The sequence below is a fragment of the Manis javanica genome, chromosome 4 (genome assembly GCF_040802235.1).
Source record: "Manis javanica isolate MJ-LG chromosome 4, MJ_LKY, whole genome shotgun sequence".
Lineage (NCBI taxonomy): Eukaryota > Metazoa > Chordata > Mammalia > Pholidota > Manidae > Manis > Manis javanica.
This window is the reverse complement of record NC_133159.1, coordinates 17,867,015-17,887,388: the sequence shown is the minus strand read 5'-3', so window position 1 is coordinate 17,887,388 and position 20,374 is coordinate 17,867,015. Positions and strand designations below refer to the sequence as shown.

The 20,374-nt window shown below is 56.2% G+C and overlaps 1 protein-coding gene across 1 annotated transcript in view; it reads left to right on the top strand.

The window, feature by feature from the left end:
• Positions 1–4,623: 4,623 nt before the first annotated feature.
• The window catches only part of MYOM3 (myomesin 3), a 55,612-nt gene continuing 39,861 nt past the window's right edge, over positions 4,624–20,374 (top strand). Inside the window, exons 1-10 of the mRNA XM_073233406.1 lie at positions 4,624–4,777; positions 7,964–8,142; positions 8,424–8,504; positions 9,265–9,424; positions 10,141–10,298; positions 14,336–14,431; positions 16,035–16,123; positions 17,985–18,029; positions 18,513–18,653; positions 20,141–20,302. Coding sequence (XP_073089507.1) covers positions 4,766–4,777; positions 7,964–8,142; positions 8,424–8,504; positions 9,265–9,424; positions 10,141–10,298; positions 14,336–14,431; positions 16,035–16,123; positions 17,985–18,029; positions 18,513–18,653; positions 20,141–20,302 — 1,123 coding nt within the window. The 5' untranslated portion in view covers positions 4,624–4,765. The remainder of the gene's footprint in view (positions 4,778–7,963; positions 8,143–8,423; positions 8,505–9,264; positions 9,425–10,140; positions 10,299–14,335; positions 14,432–16,034; positions 16,124–17,984; positions 18,030–18,512; positions 18,654–20,140; positions 20,303–20,374) is intronic.

The window sequence follows — 20,374 nt, the reverse complement described above, 5'->3', positions numbered from 1 at the left end:
GTGTCCTTTTGTGATTTGTTTGTCCTTGGGTAGCACAGGAGACCCCTGCCCCAGTGCAGGTTGGCTTCAGACTGGGCATTTTCTCCGGAGGCTCCAAGTATCCTGATTTCCTCAGGATTGCTCCAGGCCAGGCTGGGCTGCCTGGGGGAGGTGGGGGTATACAGGGCCTTCTAGAAACAGGGTCCAAAGGCAAATGGAGCCTTCTCCCTGGGGTTGGAGGTGCAAGCTGCTTTGGCGGGGGGGGTGGTGTTCTTGGAGGACCTCCTCCTCATAGAGCCCCCAGGCCTGCCTCCCCGACACCCCACCAGAGACAGCGCAGTGGTCCCCTGACCTCCTACCCCCACACCTGCTCCTGTGTAAGCAAAGGGCCCCTTGCTCTGTGCTTTCTGAATGCTCGGCATCCTTTGTATCACGTGCAACGCAGACAACCCCTACCATGAAGAAACGGAGGCCCAGAGAGGAGAAGGGACTCTCCCAAGGGCCCCCACTGAGGCCGGGACACAGTTGGAGCTCAAGCCTAGAGCTTTTCATCCTCATAAGAGAAGAACTGTCCACACAGGTTTGGATTCTTGTAGTATGAGCCTAATGGGACATAAGGAGGGGAGGGCCCCAATGGGGTCTTTGGAGGGCAAATGCTCCCTGTCACCTTCCCGTCCCAAAGTCCTTTGTGAACATTTCTGAGAAACAGGATCAAAGTCCGGTTGTGACCCTTCACCAGTGTACAGTGTGCTCCTTTCCCTGTACCCAGTATGTCTCCCCTCCTCTCTGTACATCTCCCCTCCCGGTGACACAGCACCTGGTGGTGGTGTTCTTATCTGCGCGTAATTAATATTTAACATCTCTTCAGGGTCACTGGCCTAGACCCAATATCTCCATAACAGAGGGGTGGGCCACCCTCCTGAGCACCCCTAGCCCATTCTCTCAGCAGCAGCTCCCCCTCCCGCCTCACTGCAAACAAATCTGCTTCCCGTCACTTGGGGCAAACTTGGCCAAAGGTTGACTGTCTTCACCTTATTCAGTAATGAAAAACAACTTAACAGCTGGACTGTTCTCACCAAGAAAGTGGGACAGGAACTCACAGTTTTTATTAAAAGCCATAAACATTTCCTCAAGCTCATAGGAGCCACAGAACTCTCTAAGCAACTTGGGGTGACAGACAGATGTCCCAACTCCTCCTTAACTCTTTGGGGGTGGAATCTGAGTGCCCGAGGAGAGGGAAAAAGCTCTGAGTCCTATAACCCTCATCAGGCTGGCCCTGTCCCCACTGAGGGGCGGGCACCAGGCCGCTGGGTCCCTGAGATCTCTGGTCTCCTGAGCAGGCAGCCCAGGCCTGCCGATAGCGCTGGAACCAGCTAGAGGGCAGTGTCTGAGACCCTGGGAGCTGGGTCAAGGCCTTGGTGTCCCAGTGTTTTTAGGCCCGGACCCTATTAGCAGGAATCCCCACAGCCCCGCCCCACCCAGCCCAGAGAAAGGTGAGTCTGTGAGCTGTCACCTGCCCCTGAGGCCCAGCAGAGCCCAGCCCAGGAGTGAACAAGCAGTTGCGGTGGCGGGACGGGGTAGGAACGGAGCCCTGCAGCCCGGCAGTCCACTTCCTTGCTGGTGCATCCTCCCGCTAACCTTTCTGACAATTTGCATTACTGATACTTTGCAAAGGAGGAAAATGTGGCTCAGAGTGGTACTTGCCCAACTTGGTTTCCTAACTTGCCTTATCGTGAAAATCCCCTGGGGAGTTTACGGAAATTCCTGCTTCCCCAGCCCCACCCCAGGCCTGCTAAATCCAGGCTCCTGGGGAATCTGTGTCTTTAATCAACACCTTTGATGGGTCGCGGGCAAGCAGAGGGAACACTAACACCAGCCGTTTCCTGATCCATAGCCCCAAATAACCTCCCGAAAGGCCCCCCCTGTTATGCCCCCTGGGTGGAAAGTGAGGGCAAGGCTACTTGGGTGGCACTTCAGCATGTGGAGCCTGCAGACCCCTGGCCTCCCGAGCCCCAGCCCCAACAACATACTGAGGTTGCCTGAGTTTCCACCCGGGAATAGGGCCGATGGGTCTGGAGCGGATCCCTCTGGTCCCCTGGCCAGTCTGAGGGCCAGCCTGAATAAGGAAGCCATGGCCAGATATCACCACCAGTCTTGTCCCCTGTCGCTCTCCCCACCCCACCTTCCGGAAAGTGGGATAGAAACAATCAGCTGACGCAGAACTGGCCCCTGCCTTTTCTGCTGGTGCTGGTGGGCACAGTTCTGAGTCCCAGCCCCTGGGCTGCTTGAGGCCATTTTAGTTTCCCACTTTATGGAACAAGAGGCATAGTAAGACACATTTTGGCTTGTAAGTATGAGAAGAACAGTCATTGGAATTAAGGAACGGAGAGAGTGACAGAGGAAGGGAAGACAGAGGCAGGAGAAAGAAGGTAGCGAGAGAAAGCACCGGGCAAGACAGTTCTTCACTTAACCACCAGGTGGCGTCACTATCCCAAAAATGTGTTACTGTCTGGAAAATGATAGGGAGCTTCAGGGTGTTGGTAAGTGAAACACGATCCAAAGGTCTGTCCTTAACGTTCATCTGTTCAGGAAAGGCAATGAAAGGGGAAAGAAGAGAAGGAAAGGGAAGAAAGGAGGAAATATTTTGAGGAATACTAGTCATAAACCAGGTATTATACCAGGCAGTTTATACATTTTAAGTTCGTTTGAAACTCACGACCATTGTGCAAGAAGGGTAGTCATTCATTCACTCATTCATTTTTTAAAGAAGCACATATTCAGGGCCTAGCTGTATGCCAGTAATTCTGAGAGCTGGAAATACAATGAATAAGACAAGCAGGCAAGTTCTCTATAGTCAGAGCTTATCTCCAATTTGCAGATAAAGAAACTAAGGCCCAAAAAGGAAGCCAAGATATCCCCATTAGAGAGAGTTCAGGTACCAGAGGTCGGGATTTAAACCAAGGTTTGTATAACTCCAAGTCTAACTTCTGTTCTTCCTCATGACCTGAGGGCTGGCTGTGTTCACCTTAAGGCTCATCAGAACCTCCCTGAGGGGAGGTCCCCGCAAGGAGTGAGGGCATCGCAGGGTGTGGTCAGCAAAGGAGCCCGTGGGAATCCCACACCCAGAAGGAGGGTGAGAGAAAGCTCTCGGCATTCCTGGAGTGTTGGTGTTACCGGCGGAGCTCTCATTTAGCACCTCTGGTGGGGTCCACGTCTACTGGGTGCCGGGCACTGGTGAGTCCATGTCTTCTGGGTGCTGGGCACCGTACTGCAGGCTTCCCATTTCCCAAGTGAACCTTCTCAGTCAGACTGCAGTCTTTTCAATCAGCAGCCCCTCTGTACAGATAATAAAACTAGAATGGTGAAGTGCCCTACCCAGGGTCATACAGCTAGTAAACGGCGCCCCCACCAGGCTGCCTTGGGGATTACAGGACCAGTGTGAATGTCTGTCTCCCGGATTGGAAGCCCACTTACCACGGCTGTATGTAGGGATTCACACTAACCCCTCACAGAGAATGTGTAAATGTGGGTCTTGGAGAGCCTTTCTGAGGTTGGCTCAGTACAAGATGGGAGAGAGCCACAAAGTGTTCTCCCCTGAAAGATGCTCTCAACATGGCAGCCAGGGAGGAGGGGAGAGAAACAGGAGTGCTTAGAGAGGGGTTTTCAAATAGGGCAGGAGATTAAGATTTTGGATGAGCTCACTTGTTCTCTCTCTCTCTCTCTCTCTCTCTCTCTCTCTCTCTCTCTCTCTCTCTCTCTCTCCAGAGAGTAGTTCCTGAGACATAAGGAAGGTGACAGGCACAACGTTACTGGCCTCCTGGGGCCCCAGGAGGAGGCCAGGGAGGGAAGCCGTGCTATATGGACTGGAGCGGCACCCCCTTCCCCAATCCTCTGCTGAGACCTGGCTCAGGTGTACTTCCTCATCACCCCCTGTGGTAACTGCCTGTCTCCCAGCTAGATCAGGACTTCTTCTGTGTCACAGGAATTATTTTATCCCTTCTGCACCCTCAGTGCCCACCAGGCCTGGCAAAGTGTAGGTGTGAGTGAATGTGAGGAAAAGGACTGGAACAGGGTAGAGGGGTGTGGCAAAGCCTGGGAAGAAGGATTCCCCAAGGGCCACTCCGGAAGCCTGAAAAATCCGTACAGTGGAGGAAGAGATGGCTTTCCCCCACACCCCCCACACCCACAGTGATCGTGGCCAGGCAGGGCTGGGTCAGCAGCTGCTAGGGTGGTAAAGAGATGAGAAATAACCTACTTCCCTTGTAGTCAGTGATAACTTATGAGCACTGAAGACTTGTTTTTAGGTCACATTCCTCCATCCTCTTCATAGAGTCTGGGTGTCCATTCTCACTGCTTCCATCTTTCAGAAGGGGTATTGGATCACGGAAGCTGGATCTTCCCCAAGGTACAGTCAGAACAGCCACCCCTTCCTTATATGCTTTCCATGCAACCAGGCCTGAGCTGTTACCCTCTTTCCACTTTAGTGGGTGAGGGGGCAGAGTTGGGCAGAAGAGTTCAAGCACAGGGGAGGAGGATCTGCGGGAAGCCTGGTGGGGGTGGGGACGGCTGCACCTGTCGCTGGCCTGGGCAGTGCTGGACCGAGGAGAAAGGCCCCTCCCCCAGAGCTCCCGAGCAGTCATCACACTTTCTCAGTGCTGCTATATTTAAGGCCTGTGCAGGCTCCAGCACTGCATTCTTGTCCCTGTCCCTGCTGAGTCCGGGGCAAGCAGAGAGCAGGGACCCTCTCGTCCTCTGGAATCTTCTCCCCAGAGACACCTACGTGGGCATGGCTGCTTCTGTGAGTGACCTCCAGGCATCAGGGGTGTGGAGGGACAGCTCCAGGGAGTGAGACCCTCAGCTTTTTCACTGGGAAGTGGGGTGTGTGTGTTGGGAAAGGAGCCTGAGAGATTTGGAGAGAGCATCACAAGTGGGAACGGTCGGGGGGCGGGGGTCCCTAGCAATCCCTACCCCATCTCACTGTTCCTGTGTGGCCCGGGGTCTTCTGAGCTAAGCCCTCCGTGACATAAAAATGCAAAAGGCATTTGGGGATGCCCTGGGGAGGGGAGGCTCCCCTGCAATGGAGCGGGTAAGCTGGCAGGTCCAGCAAACGGGGGCTGTGCTGGAGCCCTGCTTGGCCAACGCAATGGGAAGACTAAGTCATCAGGACCCAGATCATCCAGCCTGGGTTCAGGGCCGGAACCTGAGGCCCAGCCACGGAAGGAGCGGCCTCAGCTCCTGGTGGCAGGGTCAGAATTCTGGAAGCTGGTGGAGCACTGAGAGCTGGTCCCAGCCTGCGTGGTCACACTCCGCCGGCTGCGTGTCTGCTCCCACCCACAGGCCCCAGCTTTCTGCCCTCAGGGCTCTGCCGGTCACTCGGCCTCTGGGTGCTTGTCTTTCCCTCTGGAGGAAGGGGACAGGCCACGTCGCTCGGCTGTCAGAGGGCTGGGTGGGGAGGCAGGCTGAGGCTTGGGAGGACAGGGGAGGCGAGTCAGGAAGTCCACGAGGCAAGAGATCTGGTCCCAGGCTTTGCACCCCAAGGAGAGGGAAACGGGGCAGTTTCCCCTCCTGGCCCACACCCCACTGACCCCTCCTCTTGGAGGCACACAGGGCTTCTGGAAAGCAAGCAGGGGAGGCTGCACCCTCATTGCTGCTTAATCCTGAGCCTCAGTCAGGGCTCTAAAAAGACTCAATGGCTCATCTGCTGAGACCTGGGGTCTGATTGCGGGAGGCCCAGCAGGTCAGGGATGTGTGCCAGGCCTGGCCCGCTGTGCCAATCAAGAACAGAGCATCCAGGGAATGGTGCCAGCAGCTGGTGCCAGGGATCGTTAACCCTCAGCTCCTGGAGCCAGCGCCACGGTACCCCAGGAGAGCTGGAGGGCCTGCCCTGTCTTGGGGGTACCCAGCAGGTTCTCCTCTTGCGCTGTGAGGAGGAAGGAGCAGAAAGAGCAGGCTGGCCATCCTCTGGGTGCGGGAAGAGCCTCTTCCTTGGGTGGGGCAGATGGGAAGCCCAAGGCACAGCTGTCCCTTTGCGTTCAGCTGAGGTCATGCACGGGGGGCTAAGGAGGCTTCAGGGGCAGCCCTTGGTCCCAGCTGACACTTGACAGTAATTGTCTCTCTTGGGTGTCACTTGTGGACACCCAAAGGGAACAAACTTTGGGAACTAGAAGGAGTAAATGCCACTAGGATTGACCGTTGGCAGTCTGAGCCCACTGACACCCCCAACAGGCTCTTCTCGACCAAGGATCTCTGACGAGGCCAGGGGCCCACCTCCCACGTCATGGATGTAGAAAAATGGTCACCCACGTGCCATGTTCACACCCAGGTGCAGGGTCAGAACACACCCTGCACCCCCACATGCACACACACACACACACACTCTCTCTGCCACCAACAGGCCGCTCAGCAGAGGCAGGGGCCAGGGCAGAGCTGGACCTCGAGAAGCAGACAGGATGGAGCTGTGGTGGTCTCCCCTTCTGCTTCATTCTTCTTGCTCAAAGTCTACATCAGGTCCAAGCCCAGCAGCGACCCTCCCAGCCCAGGGCCTGCCTGCCAGAATTCCTACTGTAGGAAGTGGAAAGCCATTCCAGGATCAGGAAAGCTATTCTAGGACCAAGTATCCCAGAGCTTCAGCATCAGACGGCTCGGGGACCTGCCGACACCGAGGCCCAGATTTGCGGAAGAACTTAATGCAAGAATGCAAAGCCAGCTAGCTCGCGGGCTTCCCGTTCTCCTTGCCTGCCTCTCCATATCCTGCCTGATCCCTGCCTCCTCCAGACAAGTTCAGTCCAGTCCTACCTGAGGGCCCAGACCTGAGCCTCAGGAATACAAAGGAAGATCCCTCCATTGTGATCCCCTTATGAGAAGGGAGGCCACTGCATCCCCAGCTCTCAAGTAGATGTGTGACAACATAGAAGAAGGCCAGCCAGTCATGGCCTCACCACCAACCCTCTGGGTGACCTTGGCCAAGCACTTGCCATCCTCATCAGTAAAATGGGATGCCAACAGTGTGTGTCATAAGGTTATTGAAGGAACTGGAGATAATGCATTTGAAAACGAACAAGCATCACACAGTAACCATTCACTGTTGTTACTTATAATTCACTTACATCTTGCTGAAGAGTAAAGATGTACAGATATGAATTAATTAAATAGTTAAAGGCAGCATTTTCTGAATCAGAGTTAAGTTGTGGAGTGCAAATAGAAAGCACAAAAGGGACAAACAGAGGGAAAATTCTAGGTGGCCTGTAGGTTTTCAGCAGGGCTTCTTAGAAAACTAATGTTAATGTCTAACGCTTACGTAGTGTTACGTGTTACTATTTTAACTCTGTGCGCCGGGCACCCATCTAACCTTTACAGCCACCCTCGGAGGTCAGTAGACTCATTGTACAGATAAGGACAGACACCAAGTCATAGAGTCTTGCCCGAGGCCACACACTTATAAGCTGGAAGGAGAAACTGGGATCACACTCACAGGGGCTGGCCCCAGAGTCTCTGTGCCCAGCCATTGTGCCAACTTAAGCACCTCAGGCTGGATTGTGAAGTAGGAGTGGGGTTAAGCTGGCCAGGAGGACAGGAAGGGTTCTCCAGATGAGAAACCCAGCGCAGGCAGAGGACTGAGTGTGGCATATGCAGAATGAGTGAGGCCGCCTGCCCATCTTGAGCCATCGACAGCCCTTGGACAGCACAGTGTTCGATTACTCATCATCTGGGAAGCCAAGATCCAGAGGAGGGAAGGCCTTGCCCCAGGTTGTGGAGCCAGGCAAAGGCCGGGCATGGCTAGAAGTGAGGGGCTGCTCCCCGATGAGGGGCTCTGCTCACTCAGCCGGAGAGCGCACGGGGTAGTGGGCAAGCCTGCCTCTGTCACCTTGGCAGGTCCCTCTCCCTCTCCGGCCTCCACTCCCCGCGTACCCCGCAAACCTCCCAGAGCGGCCGGGAAGGGGTGGGAAGATGCCAGGGGCGGTGACCATGCCCCTTGGCTTGGCAGGTCGTTGCTCTCACAGCCATGACTCTACCACACAACCCAGGACATGTGGGGGAGCCCCGGCCCCACCAGGCCATGGAGGTCCACAGGCTGGAGCACCGCCAGGAGGAGGAGCAGAAGGAGGAGAGGCAGCACAGCCTGCACATGGGCTCCTCGGTGCACAGGCGGACCTTCCACAGCAGGTGGGATCATCAGGTGCCCCTGCCGCGGGCGCGGCCCGCCCACAGTGTTCCCAGTCAGAGGAGGAGGAGGAACGCCCAGCCCTGTTCCCCAGAGACTCCTCTCCTAGGAGGCAGGCAGGAACAGCTTCTGTTTCTGGAGATCCCAGTCTGGGGTGGGAGGCACCACCTTGCCACTGGTGTCCCAGGACTGAGATGGTACATGCAGCCCTAACCTCAGGGGGCCCCCTGCCAGATCCCCAGCCAGTCCTGTAGGAGCCGCTAACTCCCATTTCCCTGGACAGCGAGGAAGAATACCAGTTCACTGCTGCGGACTACGCCCTCGCAGCAGCCCTGGCGCTGACGGCCTCCTCGGAGACATCTTGGTAAGTCAGGTGACCTTTCCAGAGAGCCCTGGGCTGAGCAGGGGCATCCTGCCCAGGCCACTGCCTACTGCCCAGGCTTCCACACTGAGCTTAAAGAACCTGCCTGAAGTTACACATGTAGAATACAGGACTCCACTGGGGTTTAAGCCCAGGGCTGTGTCACCACACCACCCTCTGGATGGGCCCATCCCCCAGAGAGTGGGCGGGGGTCTGCACGTCACCACCGCTGAGCAGGGTAGGGGGGGTGACTGGGGAGAGGGGGAGCAAGTGAGCAGCCCCAGTTCAGACGAGGGTCCTGAGCTGGGAAGGCCTGTGGATGTGACAGCATCCCCGGCTGCTTCCACACCCTGGGCCTCCAGGGTTACATGGTGTGCCTTCCTTACAGCCCAGCGCCTCCCTCCTAGGGCCCCACTTCCCCCCCAACAAGTTCTCACCACCCCACAGAGCCCGAAGCCAGGCCCCAAGCCTCAGGCCCCTGCCCAGCAAAGTGGGGAGACTAATGCCTGTCTGCTTGGTTGTCAGGGAAACCAGAGGAACAAAGGTTTGTGAAAGAGCTTTGTGAACCACATCGGTAGCATTTATTATGCACCTACTGTAAGCAGGGCACATTCAGAGTATCTCAGAGGAAAAAAAATGGAAAGCTGCTCTTGTTCTCAAGAAGCTTAGAGAGCAGCTGGCAATGCTGAGCATGCAGACAGCAAGGGCTGGGCTGCCCCCACCAACCCTGGGCTCTCAGCCCCTGATGGCTCTGTCACCTCAGGGAGGCCCAGCTCAGGCACCAGACTACCTCCGTGGAGCTGGAGGAGCGAGGGCAGAAGCGGGTGGGCTTCGGCAACGACTGGGAGAGGACGGAGATTGCCTTCCTGCGGACCCAGTGGCTGCTGCGCCAGAGATGCAACCGGAAGGCGCTAAGACGGCGGGTGAGGGATGGGCGGGGGGCCCTGGGACCTGGCACCTGGGGCCCATCACATGCTGCCCACTTCACACTGCCCCCTCTAGGAAAGAGTCCAGGCCCTGGACTTCCTCTGGGTTTAAATCCAGTGCCCCCACCCTCTAGCTGTGTGACCGTGGGCAAGCAGTTCGTTATTCTTGGCTAGTCTATAAAATAGATGCGTGTGATTGTACCAGCTTGAGGTGGGATTAAACGAGATGGGCTGGTCAAGTGGCTTTCCCAGCACCCAGGACAGAAGACCATCTGGAAATGCTATTCCTGACAAACGTCAGGGATCTGAAGCCCCATCCAGACCCCCTCCCCAGGGCAGTGAGCAAAGCTAATACTTACTTACAAGGGCTCTTTCAGTGCCCAGCTTTTCACATATGAACTCATTTAAGCCCCTCTGCAACCCCACAGGAGGGAGGGAGAATATTGCTATCATCCCCATTTCATAGAAATGCAGGACTTGCCTGTGGTCACACACCTAGCAAGTGGTAGAGTTTGGCTGTGACCCCAGGCCAGCTGGTTTCAAACCCCTGCCCTGTCCGCTGTGCCACATTGCCCCTCAGCTGCTGGTAAAGGGGGCTCCTGCACACGTGGGTCTGACTCCAGAGCCTGGGTGTGGTGGGGAAAGGTGGCAGCAAAGGTGTGGGAAATGCAAGCCCCTGGCTATCGGAGTCATGGACCCCTGCCCGCCTGCAGGCAGAAGAGAAGGTCCGGGAGGCCAAGGAGCTGAGAGAGCTGTGCTCCGGCCGGGGGCCCTGGTTCTGGATCCCACTGCGCTCCCACGCCGTCTGGGAGCACGCCACAGTCCTGCTGACCTGTACTGTCCAGGCCTCACCCCCACCCCAGGTGACCTGGTAAGCCACTGCGTCCCCACCCTGCTTCCACGCCCTGGGCCTCCAGGGCTACGCGAGTGTGCCTTCCTTACAGCCCAGTGCCTGCCTCCTAGGGCCCCACTTCCCCCACAAGAAGTTCCCGCCACCCCACAGACCCTGAGCTCTGCCCACCCCCTGCAGAGCAGCAGCTGCTGGGAGGCTCAGGCAGGGTTATTCTTAGCCTCCTCCCAGCCAGCCTAGGGCTGGAAGATGGGGCCACCAGTGAGCCAGCACTTGTAAACATGATTCTGGTGGCATGAGAAAGCATCTGGGTGTGTCTGGGGGCTGGAGGGACAGTAGGGGTCAGGGGAGCAGAAGAGGCGGTGGGAAGGGCCCTCCAGCGAGAAGGAGCTCAGGACTGGAGTGGGAGCCCCATGTTCCAGACTTAGCTCTCTGTCTCTCTGCTAACTCTGAATGTGGTCTTAGCCATGTCTCTTAACCTCTCTGGTCCTGCCTCAGTTTCCTCTTCTGTAAAATGGGTTGGAGACCTTCTGTCCAGCTTCCATGTGGTAAGGATTTAATGCCATGACAACATGGAAGCCCTCAGAACTCGGAAGGGGCTGGGAAAGCAGGAGACATCATTCCTGGGAGTGTAACCATAGCAGAACCACAGATCTAGGCCTTGCTGGCAGAGGGGACGGGAGGTGGCAGGGGCAGGTGTCTCCTGAATGGGTGTGGTGGATAGAAGTGGGCACGGCGGTGTCCCAGCTTGCAGCACTACCAAGGGAGGCTTGTCATCCAGGCACCTGAGCCCGCTGTTTACTCAGTTACTCCTGGGCCTTAGGCCCATCGTCAGGTGCACTGGGGGATGAGGAATATTCAACAGATATTTTCCAGGAGTGTCATCTGCCCCAGGCCTTCACTTAGGCAATGAGACATAGATATAAGCCAGACATGATCTCCCCTCAAGGAACATTGAGCCCAGAAGAAGAACATCAACCCACAGAGAGAAGTATCTTCATGGGTAATACTTGAGATAAAAGAGTGGGAAAGAAGAGGAGGAAGTAGTTGCCTCTACCTGGAGGATCCAGGAAAGCTTCTCAGAGGAGGTGACATAAAAGCCAGGTCTTGAGGGTAAACAGACTGCAGTGTCCTAGGAGAGAAGATAAGCACACAAACAACTGAGATCACAAAGGAAAAAGCAGCATTGCACACTTGGACCCACTTTATACTGACCCAGCCCTTTCCTCTCATTTGAGCCTTGGGGCCAATCATGGGGTACAGACAATCATCCCCATTTCTCAAGTGAGGATATCAAGGCTAAGAGAGGTAGTGTGACTTGTCTAAGGTCACAGAGCTAGTGTGAGCCAGGATTCAAATTTAGTCTCTTCCCTCCCCACCTGTAGCTTCTACTACTAGTCTAGAGAGAAGGAAAGTGATCGTTGCAGTTGGTTTTTCTATGAAACATACATAATGCTTCAGAAGTCAGAGAAACGAAAGCTCTTAGGCCAGGAGCAATCAAGAAAGGCGTCTTGAGGAAGGTGGCATTGGGGCTGGTCATTGCCAGACGGCATCCATTCAGGCAAGCGTGCCAGTACCGTGCTTGGCGCTGGAAGTCGTGGGGACCAAGGCAGTCCCTGCCTGCAAGGTGCTGGTCCAGCTGGAGGACTGCTCCCGCCGGCCAGCCTGTGCTGAGTAGGGGTCAGGCCCTCAGCTGGCCTGGCCTAGCAGCCCTGCCCTGCCCTACCCTGCCTGGGCACTGAGGCCCACATCCACGGCATTCTGTGGGACACTCTCGGAGGGGGACTCATTTTCACCCCTCCCAACAAGGTCGCTACAACAGGGAGCTGAGCATTCCTTGCAAATGGTGGAAACCAAGGCCAGGCCCACCTCCAGTGGGGGGGACCTCAGGGGGCCCCCAGTGCTCCTGGCTTTGGGGATCTGGTTTTCCATCATCTGTTGCCTTGGGCGGGGCCACACGTTGTCCTGGGACTGGTCTCCAGAGCTCTGTCCAGGCCCTGGTGGAGACCCAGCCCGCAGGTCAAGAGGAAGATCCTGGCTCCCCAGGCTTGTCAGGCGAGCACGTTCATGCAGCACTTCCTGAATGCAGGGGCGACACCAGGGCACGTTCAGGCAAGGCCCGGTCTGACCATGGTTATGCTGCAGAAGTGGGCCCTGGCCACGATTCCATCTAACGTCAGAATCAGTCTCCCAAGCCAAATAACCTTAGAGCAAAATCCAACACAAAAATGTGTGAGGGAAACAATTTACATAAATAACAAAAATCTCACTCTTCTATGAGAGCCCCTCTGAGCCACACTCTGGGCTGGAAGCCCCCTTGGCTGGCTCATGTGATGCTGTTCTGCTATGGGCTCTGCCTGGGATCCTCTGCCAGCCCGTGCCTCCAGGGCCTGCTGTACAGGCGGGGCACTGAAGCCCAGAGAAAGGGCAAGCGGAGTCTGAGGTCTGGTAAGGCAGAAGCTGGCCAGGAAGAGGTGTCTGGAATGTTCCTGACAGGTTGAGGTGGGGGGGACCTGACCTTGGCCCCCAGGCCTGGGAGAGTTGGAACCACTGGGCACCCGGATTAAGTGCCACCCTCCCCACAGGAGATCTAATTGAGCTCCTTTCAGAAGAGGGTGCAGCCAGGGGGCTGTGTGGTGGAAAGTGGGCACGGCTCTGTTTGGTTGCCATGGAGACAAACAAGGGTGTTGGGGAGCCAGGGCCAAGGAAGGGAATGCACTGAGGCTGGGGTGCCCTCTCACGGTCGAGGCCTCCTCTTCAACCTCAACTACCACTGGGGCAAACTGTCCATGGACACAGAGGCCCAGAGAGGGAGACTGACTTGGCCAAGGTCACGCAGCAGGCTGTGTCAAGAACTGAGGCCTCCTAACTTTAACAGACCCCTTAGGCCTTCAGACTTCCCTGATGGGCTGTGGACAGAGGCAGGCCACATCACTCTAGTGCTCGTGGCAGGGAGAATAAGACCCCAGAGTTCACCAAAAACAAACAGCAGTATCCAAGGTGCAGTGGGTGGGGCGACCCGCTGGGCCACCCTTGGGAATCACCCAGGAAGCTTTAAAAAAATACTGATTCTCAGGTCTTGTTCCCAGAAATTCCAGTTTCATTGATCTGGGATGCAGCCTAGGCAAGGAAATTTTTTTAGTGGCTTAAATTAAATCATTTATTTTTCTTTCATGTAAGTGCCTGATGTGACAGGGTGGCCCTGTTATAGCAACTGTACTCAGATTCCTCAGGGACTCAGGAATATTCTCCCTCACTGGAGGGCACAACCCTGGTCTTCCTGGTGCTGGAAGGCAGTCGTCAGGGCCATATCCTTGCTGCAGGATGGAGGGAAAGATGGCCCAGAAAAGGAGCAGAGTGTCACTGATGCAGCCGCATGGTACTTGTACTTATTTCTATTCACAAGATTTAGTCACATGGCCACACCTAGCAGAGAGGCTAGGAAATATGATACATATTGGATAGCTCAGCAATACATTCTGTTCCTTTAGAATAAGAGAAAGGCCATTGGGAAGCAATGAACAGTTCCTGGTGCAAATTCCCAAAGGCTTATGTTCAGAACCCAGGCGTGAAGATTTTTAAAGCCTCTCCAGGGATTCTGAGGAAAGCCGAGATGAAGAACTGCTGTCCTGAGGTGTTGGCAAGGGAAATAGGAACGGGGACACCCTCCTTGGCAACCCTGCTCAGAGAGGAGGGAAAAGCTGGGGTTGGGTCCCTGGTGGTAGCCCAGGTGTGGGGAGGGTCAACTACCCCTTATTACAGGCTCCCTCTTTTCTGTCCCCAGAAGGGGAGTGAGCCCCTGAGCATCTACAGTGTTCAGGGAAGAGGGAAAAGCTTTATGTATCTCATCCCATTTAGTTGTTCCAGCAACCCTACAAGGTTGGGGCTGTTATTACTCCCATTTCACAGATAAGGACAACTGAGGTTCAGAGCAGTGCTGTCCTGGGTGACATAAGCGACTTAGCAGCCCAAAGCTAAGGTTGAAATCCAGTCTGAGAACTCTGGATCCTTTCCAATGAGAACCACACTGCCTGCCACAGACCACCGTGTCTCCACAGGTACAAAGATGACATGCGAATCGATCTCCGCCTCTTCCCTGCGGGAAAGTACCGAATCACCAACAACTACGGGCTGCTGACGCTGGAGATTAGGAGGTGAGACTTTGAGCCCCAGCAAGACCCAGGACCCCCAGGGCAACACTACGGAGGCCAGAGCAGATTCCAACCCTTCCTCGGAGCTGCTAACCGAGTCAGCCTCATCTTCAGAAGTACCTGGGGTGCTTGTTACAGTCCTGGTTCATGGGATGGACCTCTTGCACCCAGAGAGTCAGAGGAAGCAGGTCTAGAGTGTGGGGCCCAAGAACCAGTATTTGACAGACACCCCCTTGTGATTCTGATGCCTTGGAATACACAGTGAGAAAGCTGGGCTAACTGCAAGGCCTGAGGCTGAGCTAGGCATGTTGGGAGAGCTCCTTGCTGGGAAGGAGAAAACACATGTATGTGCGTGCACACACACACACACACACACACACACACACACTCATGCAGGGACGCAGTTGGAGGGGAGAGAGTTTGACAGGCTTTTTAGGGGACAGTGAGTCTTAAAAATGGTTTTGAACGAAGAGGCAGCATGCATGGATGGAGGCCAACTGGGAATGTGAGCACAACCCTTTGTAAATATGCATGACGGCGTTCATTTGAGCTGCCATGTGTGGAGTTCCTCCCTGTGCCAAGACCTGTGCTAGGTCTTCACCTGTGTGATTCGATAATGCCTGCCATCACTGTCACAGGGAAGCACTGTTCATCCGTGTTACAGGGAACTGAGGCTCAGAAAGATGAAGGGGCTCGTACAGGTTACACAGGGTAGGGCCTGGGTTTGAGTTGGTTCTGTCCTTCTGGGGTCTTTCCAATGCACCAAACCCTCTGCCTCAACCCGCTTGGGCATCAATAGACACAAATATGAGCAGGACACTGATCCCACCCTCCAGAAGCAAAGTGGGGATCCAGGGACATTTAAATCCCTGCCCATATAGTTGCCCCATGCGTTGTGCAGTCAGGAAAGGCAGACAGGGCCAGGGGAGCCTGGAGGGGTGGGTGAGACCGGCGGTTGAAATGAGGATTCTTGCCCCGAGCTGGCCAGGGAAGACAGGGAGAACCAGGGCGCCTCTCTGCTGGCTGATGCGGCCAGATGTGCATCCTGCCAACTACTCTCTTTGTCCCCAAGGTGCCTGTGGGATGGAGCCAGCCCAAGCTTCCACTTGGAACAGGGTTGGCCTGGCTGGTGCTGAGACCCAGGCCTGAGAATGAGAACATCTGGGCATCTGGCCCAGTTCTGGCACAGACAGGCAGTATGCTCTGGGCAAGTCCTCTTGCCCTGCTCCTGCTCCAGGATTCTGATCTGGGGGTGTTGATAACACAGGAGGCTGTGCCTGGGATATGGCTTATCACCTGGAAGCTAGGTTGAATTCCAGTTGCTGCGTGACTCTGGACAAGTCATTTAACCTCTCTGATCCTACAAAGTCACTAATAACAAGATTTTCAAGGTACTTTCATCTTATGTCCCCAGTTTTTCAGAGAAGGACATGTGGCAGTGGCCAACCCAAAGACACACAGCTTTTCAGAGGCGGTACCTGAACTAAAGCCTAAAGGCTCCCCAGAAGCCTTCCCATGAGTCCCTGCCTTTCCCATCCACAGATGGACTTGAGTTTCACACAGAGCCCAGAAGTATTGGGGGCCACTCTCCCTCTCTCCTTTTCAGATGCACCATTGAGGACGCAGCCACCTACACGGTGATCGTGAAGAACGCCTATGGCCAGGCCTCCTCCTTTGCCAAAGTCCTTGTCCACAGTAAGTCGACCCATCCCCACCAGGCCAGGCCAGCCAGAGGATGAGCAGACAACGACGTGGGCCTGCGGTCATGCTCGAGGAAGGGCACAGGGGTGTTTGGCCTGGGGTGAGGTGACCAGGGCAGCCCTGGGGACTCACTTCCCCGGGGCCTTCGGAGCAGCAAGAATCGCCTCCTAAAGGTGCACAACCTGTACAACTCTCCCCAAAGAGCGTGCTTGTCCCACTGGGCTGGGCTCAGGCCCAGATCCAGCTCAGCACCTCTGGGGGGCGGCCTGGCCCTGCCAGTCCTGCTGAGGGGTTCCAGGAGCAGAAGCTGAGCCCGACTAACTCTCCTCCCGGCTCCCACTGCCTCGTTTAGGTTCTGGTGCGTATTTCCTGACTGTGCTCAGGCCTCTCCTCCCCAGGGGCATCTGAAATCACAGCCTACAGCAGGGGAGGTGCTCAGGAGTTAGCCAGACCTGAGGCCACATGCTGGCTGTGCCCCTGACGTGCACTGCGAGCCTGGGCAAGCCACCCCACTTCTCCTCTAAGGGAAACTCCCACTACTGCCCTCAGATGTTCACGGTGATTAAATGAGATGGTGTAGGTAAAGCTTGGCACGTAGTAGGCTTTCGGGGAGGAAATCTCCCTCCCCCACCCCATGACCAGGGCAGAGCACGGCCCAGGAAGCCACACCTCTGGGCCAAGGAGAGTGCCATGCCTTCCCCTCAGGACCCCGAGAGAGACAAGGTGTGCCCACACACACCCTCAGTGAGGGTGAGCCCAGCCCTCCTCCCCACCTCTCATCAGACCTTGTTAAACTGTCCTTCACAGTCCTCCCCACCCCTCTGCCCTGTTCCCCAAATAGCTCTTGAAAGCAGCTGTCCCCTCTGCCAGGCCAGGCTCTCTGCACAGAATCTGAGCCCTCCTTTTAGGTTGGGCCCAGAGTTAAGCCCAAGGTCAGGCATTGGGCCCTGCCTCCCTCCCTCTGCCCATCCTTCCTCCATCAAGGCCAGCAATTCTGGGATCCTCCAGGCTTCTTGGCCCCCCAGACTCTAGCCAGACTCCTCCCAGTAGCATCCACTCACCCCCATGACCACCCCTACCCTGCTCTCATCTCCACAGCAACTACAGTGGCCCTAGCGGAAGGCCCTGGGCTGGGAGGCAGGAGCTCTGGGTCCTATTCCCAAGTCTTCCAGTGACTGTGTGACCTTGGGCAGCCTCCTGGTCCTCTCTGGGCCCCACTCAGGAAGAGCCATTCCGGAAGCCAGTGTCATCTCATGGCCTCAGGCTGCCAGGGTGCTAGTTGGGTGATTATGCCTCTATTTCTTCATCTTTTTGAGAGGCTTATAATGGTACCAACAGACAGGGCTGCTGTAAGTTAATACATGACACGTGGTGTGCACCATGTGAACAAAAGCTGTTCTTATTCTCTGGTGGGCTGTGCCAACATCACCTTGGATTTCACCCTTAAGCCCCCAGATGGCTCTCCTGGCACTGCCCTGCTCCTGCCAGCTCTCTCTGGCTCCACCAAAAATCCCAGTCTGACCAGTCTGGCCTCTGTGAAGACTGATCCTGGCAGTGAGTTTGGGCTGAGGAAGGAAACCAGCATTTATGGAGCACCAACTATGTGTCACGCTCTGGCTGAGGGCCTTGCTCATGTGAACTCACTTGTTCAGACCCCCACTACCATCAGGTAGGAATCATTGTCCCAGTTTTACCAAGGAAGGAACTGAGGCCCAGAGAGGTGAGGGAATCTTCACCAGCCAAAGCAGGAGCCATTAACAGACCAGGATCCAAACACACTCCCCAGCCCATGCCTCCAAAATCCAGCGGGGACAGGGCTCTGAGCCTTCTCTGACTCTTTGCTCTGGGTTTTCAGCTTACCTGGGGAAGGATGCTGGCTTCGACTCAGAGATCTTTAAAAGTAAGGAGGCTGGGGGAGGGACGGGCTGTCGTAGGGACGTCATCTGGGACTCCTTGTCACCTCCCCCGCAGCCCCCTTTAGAATGTAGCCATCCATCGCCCACACGTGGGTGTCCATGTGGGTTTTATGAGCTGCTGCCACCTGCAGACTGGCTTTCCCAGATGCGCCAGGCACCCCAGAGCCGCCCCTCCTGCTGAGCCACCCAGTGGCTCAAACGGAGCAAGACAGGTAAAACCAAAAGGCAAATGGATGCGGCCTTGGATATGTGCTGTTTTGGCTTTCCTGCTCCCGCCTAGACAAACCTATTCCTCACCCCCGACCCCAGGACAAGGCCTCTCCTCCTTGTTAAGGCCACCTTGGGAACTGTGTACCCCAAGCCAGAGGAGTGGGGAAGTCCCAGAAGGGTTCTTGCCCCCATCTCAGCCCCAGACTAGGCTGGTGGCCTCAGAAAACTTTTGCCTTTAATCTCTGTTCCCACCCCAGGATTGAAACTTGGCCCCAACGTGGAATTCACATCAGTGCTAAAGCCAACTTTTGCCCGTGAGAAGGAGCCCTTCTCCCTGTCCTGCTTATTCTCAGAAGATGTGTTAGATGCTGAGCAGAACATTCAGTGGTTCCGAGATGGTGAGGACCCCGAATCATGGTCCCCGGCTTCCAGAGGCAGAGGTGGAAGCCAGAGAGGCCTGGCTCCATCCCCAACCCTGGGTCCCCTTCGCGGAGAGAGAAGCTTAGGCATGCCCACCCTCCAGTACAAGCCGAGTTATGGGTGCTGAAGAGGCAGAAGAAAGCAGGAGCACAGCCAGCTGCATTCAGACCAGGTGACCCTACAAAGGGTCCTCAAGCACCCACGGGTGCCAGGCCCTGTGCTAGGTGCCAGGGCAGGGGGAGGCACAGTGCATGAACTCAGGGGGCTCTCCGTCTGCGAGGAAGGAAACCAAACCGCAGTCATAGCCACTGCCCTTCGAGAACCTGCTGTGATCAGGTACCAGCCCAGCCCTTTACATCCGTGGGGTCCTCATCAGCATCCTGAGGGGTGAGGGTTGGCATTTGAAGCAGTGGGAAGAGAGGCCACGGCCAGAAGGTGGATGGCAGGAGGCGTATCAAGGAAGGCTGTGGCCGTTGCACAGGGCTTTTCAGAGTCGGAGTGTGGGTGCAGGTGAGTAATTGCTACTCATAAGCCAGATGACCTCCAGGGATGTCAGGGCTGGAGAAGGCTGGTCAGCCTAGGCAGGAGGAGGTGGCCCACCCAGGGAGGAGGAGGACAGCTGGATCTCCTGGCCCATCCAGGACCAGGCCTGCGGCCAGAGCACAAGGAGTTCAGCCCCGCCCCCAGCACCCCTGCTGTGGACCTGGTGGTGGTGGGGTGGAGGCAGGGGAGCCATAAGGAGCCATGAGAAACAGCTGCAATAACAAGGCCACGATGTTTACCCCAACCTGTAGATCTTCCAGAATAGAGGTGCTGACAGGAGGCAGGGGCCTTTGTGTGGGACAAAGAGCAGGATGCCATACTGCATGGCCTCGGGGCAGGCCCACTCCCTGAGTCCCAGAACCCCCTGGCCCTCTCACTGAAGGCACACCTCCTGAGTCCCCACTCTCTGCACTGACCCCCCTCAACAAACCCCCTACCTCCTCACTAACACCCCCGCTCTTTCAGTGAGCCCCACCCCTTTCCTGTCCTCCACCCCATCAGCAGCCCCCCACTCCCTTCATTAGGTTCATAATCCCCACCCACTGAGCCCCCGACACCGTCCTTGAGCCCCCAGACCCTCACAGAGACCCTGACCCTCACACAGGGCCCTGTCTCTCTTGTTCTCACTTTCTCATAGAACTCCCAATTCCTCACTGAGCCGCTGACCATTTCCCTAAGCCCTCATTCCCTGTTGAGCCCCAGCCCCTTCCCTGGGCCCACTCCCCAGGCCTTCGGCAGAGCAGATTCAGTGGCCATCTTGGCAGAGCCCTGGAGGTCACCACCCCCTGCCTCGAATCCCCAGCTGAATCTCAGGCTACAGCCATGCCAGCCACAAGTCGGCCTAGACCCCCAGAGCATCTGTGGGTTCCCAGGTGAGTCCAGGATCCCTTACAAGCTCACTCTGGACCCCTCTCCTCCTTAGGAAGGCTGCTGAGGCCCTCAGGACGCCGGCAGATCCTCTACGCAGACCGCCAGGCATCCCTGAAGGTGTCCTGCGCCTACAAGGAGGACGAGGGGCTCTACACAGTCTGGGTGCTTTCACCCCTTGGGCCCCAGGAGCAGAGCACCTATGTGTTTGTGAGAGGTGAGAGGGTGGGGTAGAGGGCAGGGTGTGCAACTGGAGCCCAGAGACTTGATGATTTGCTGTGGGACCTTG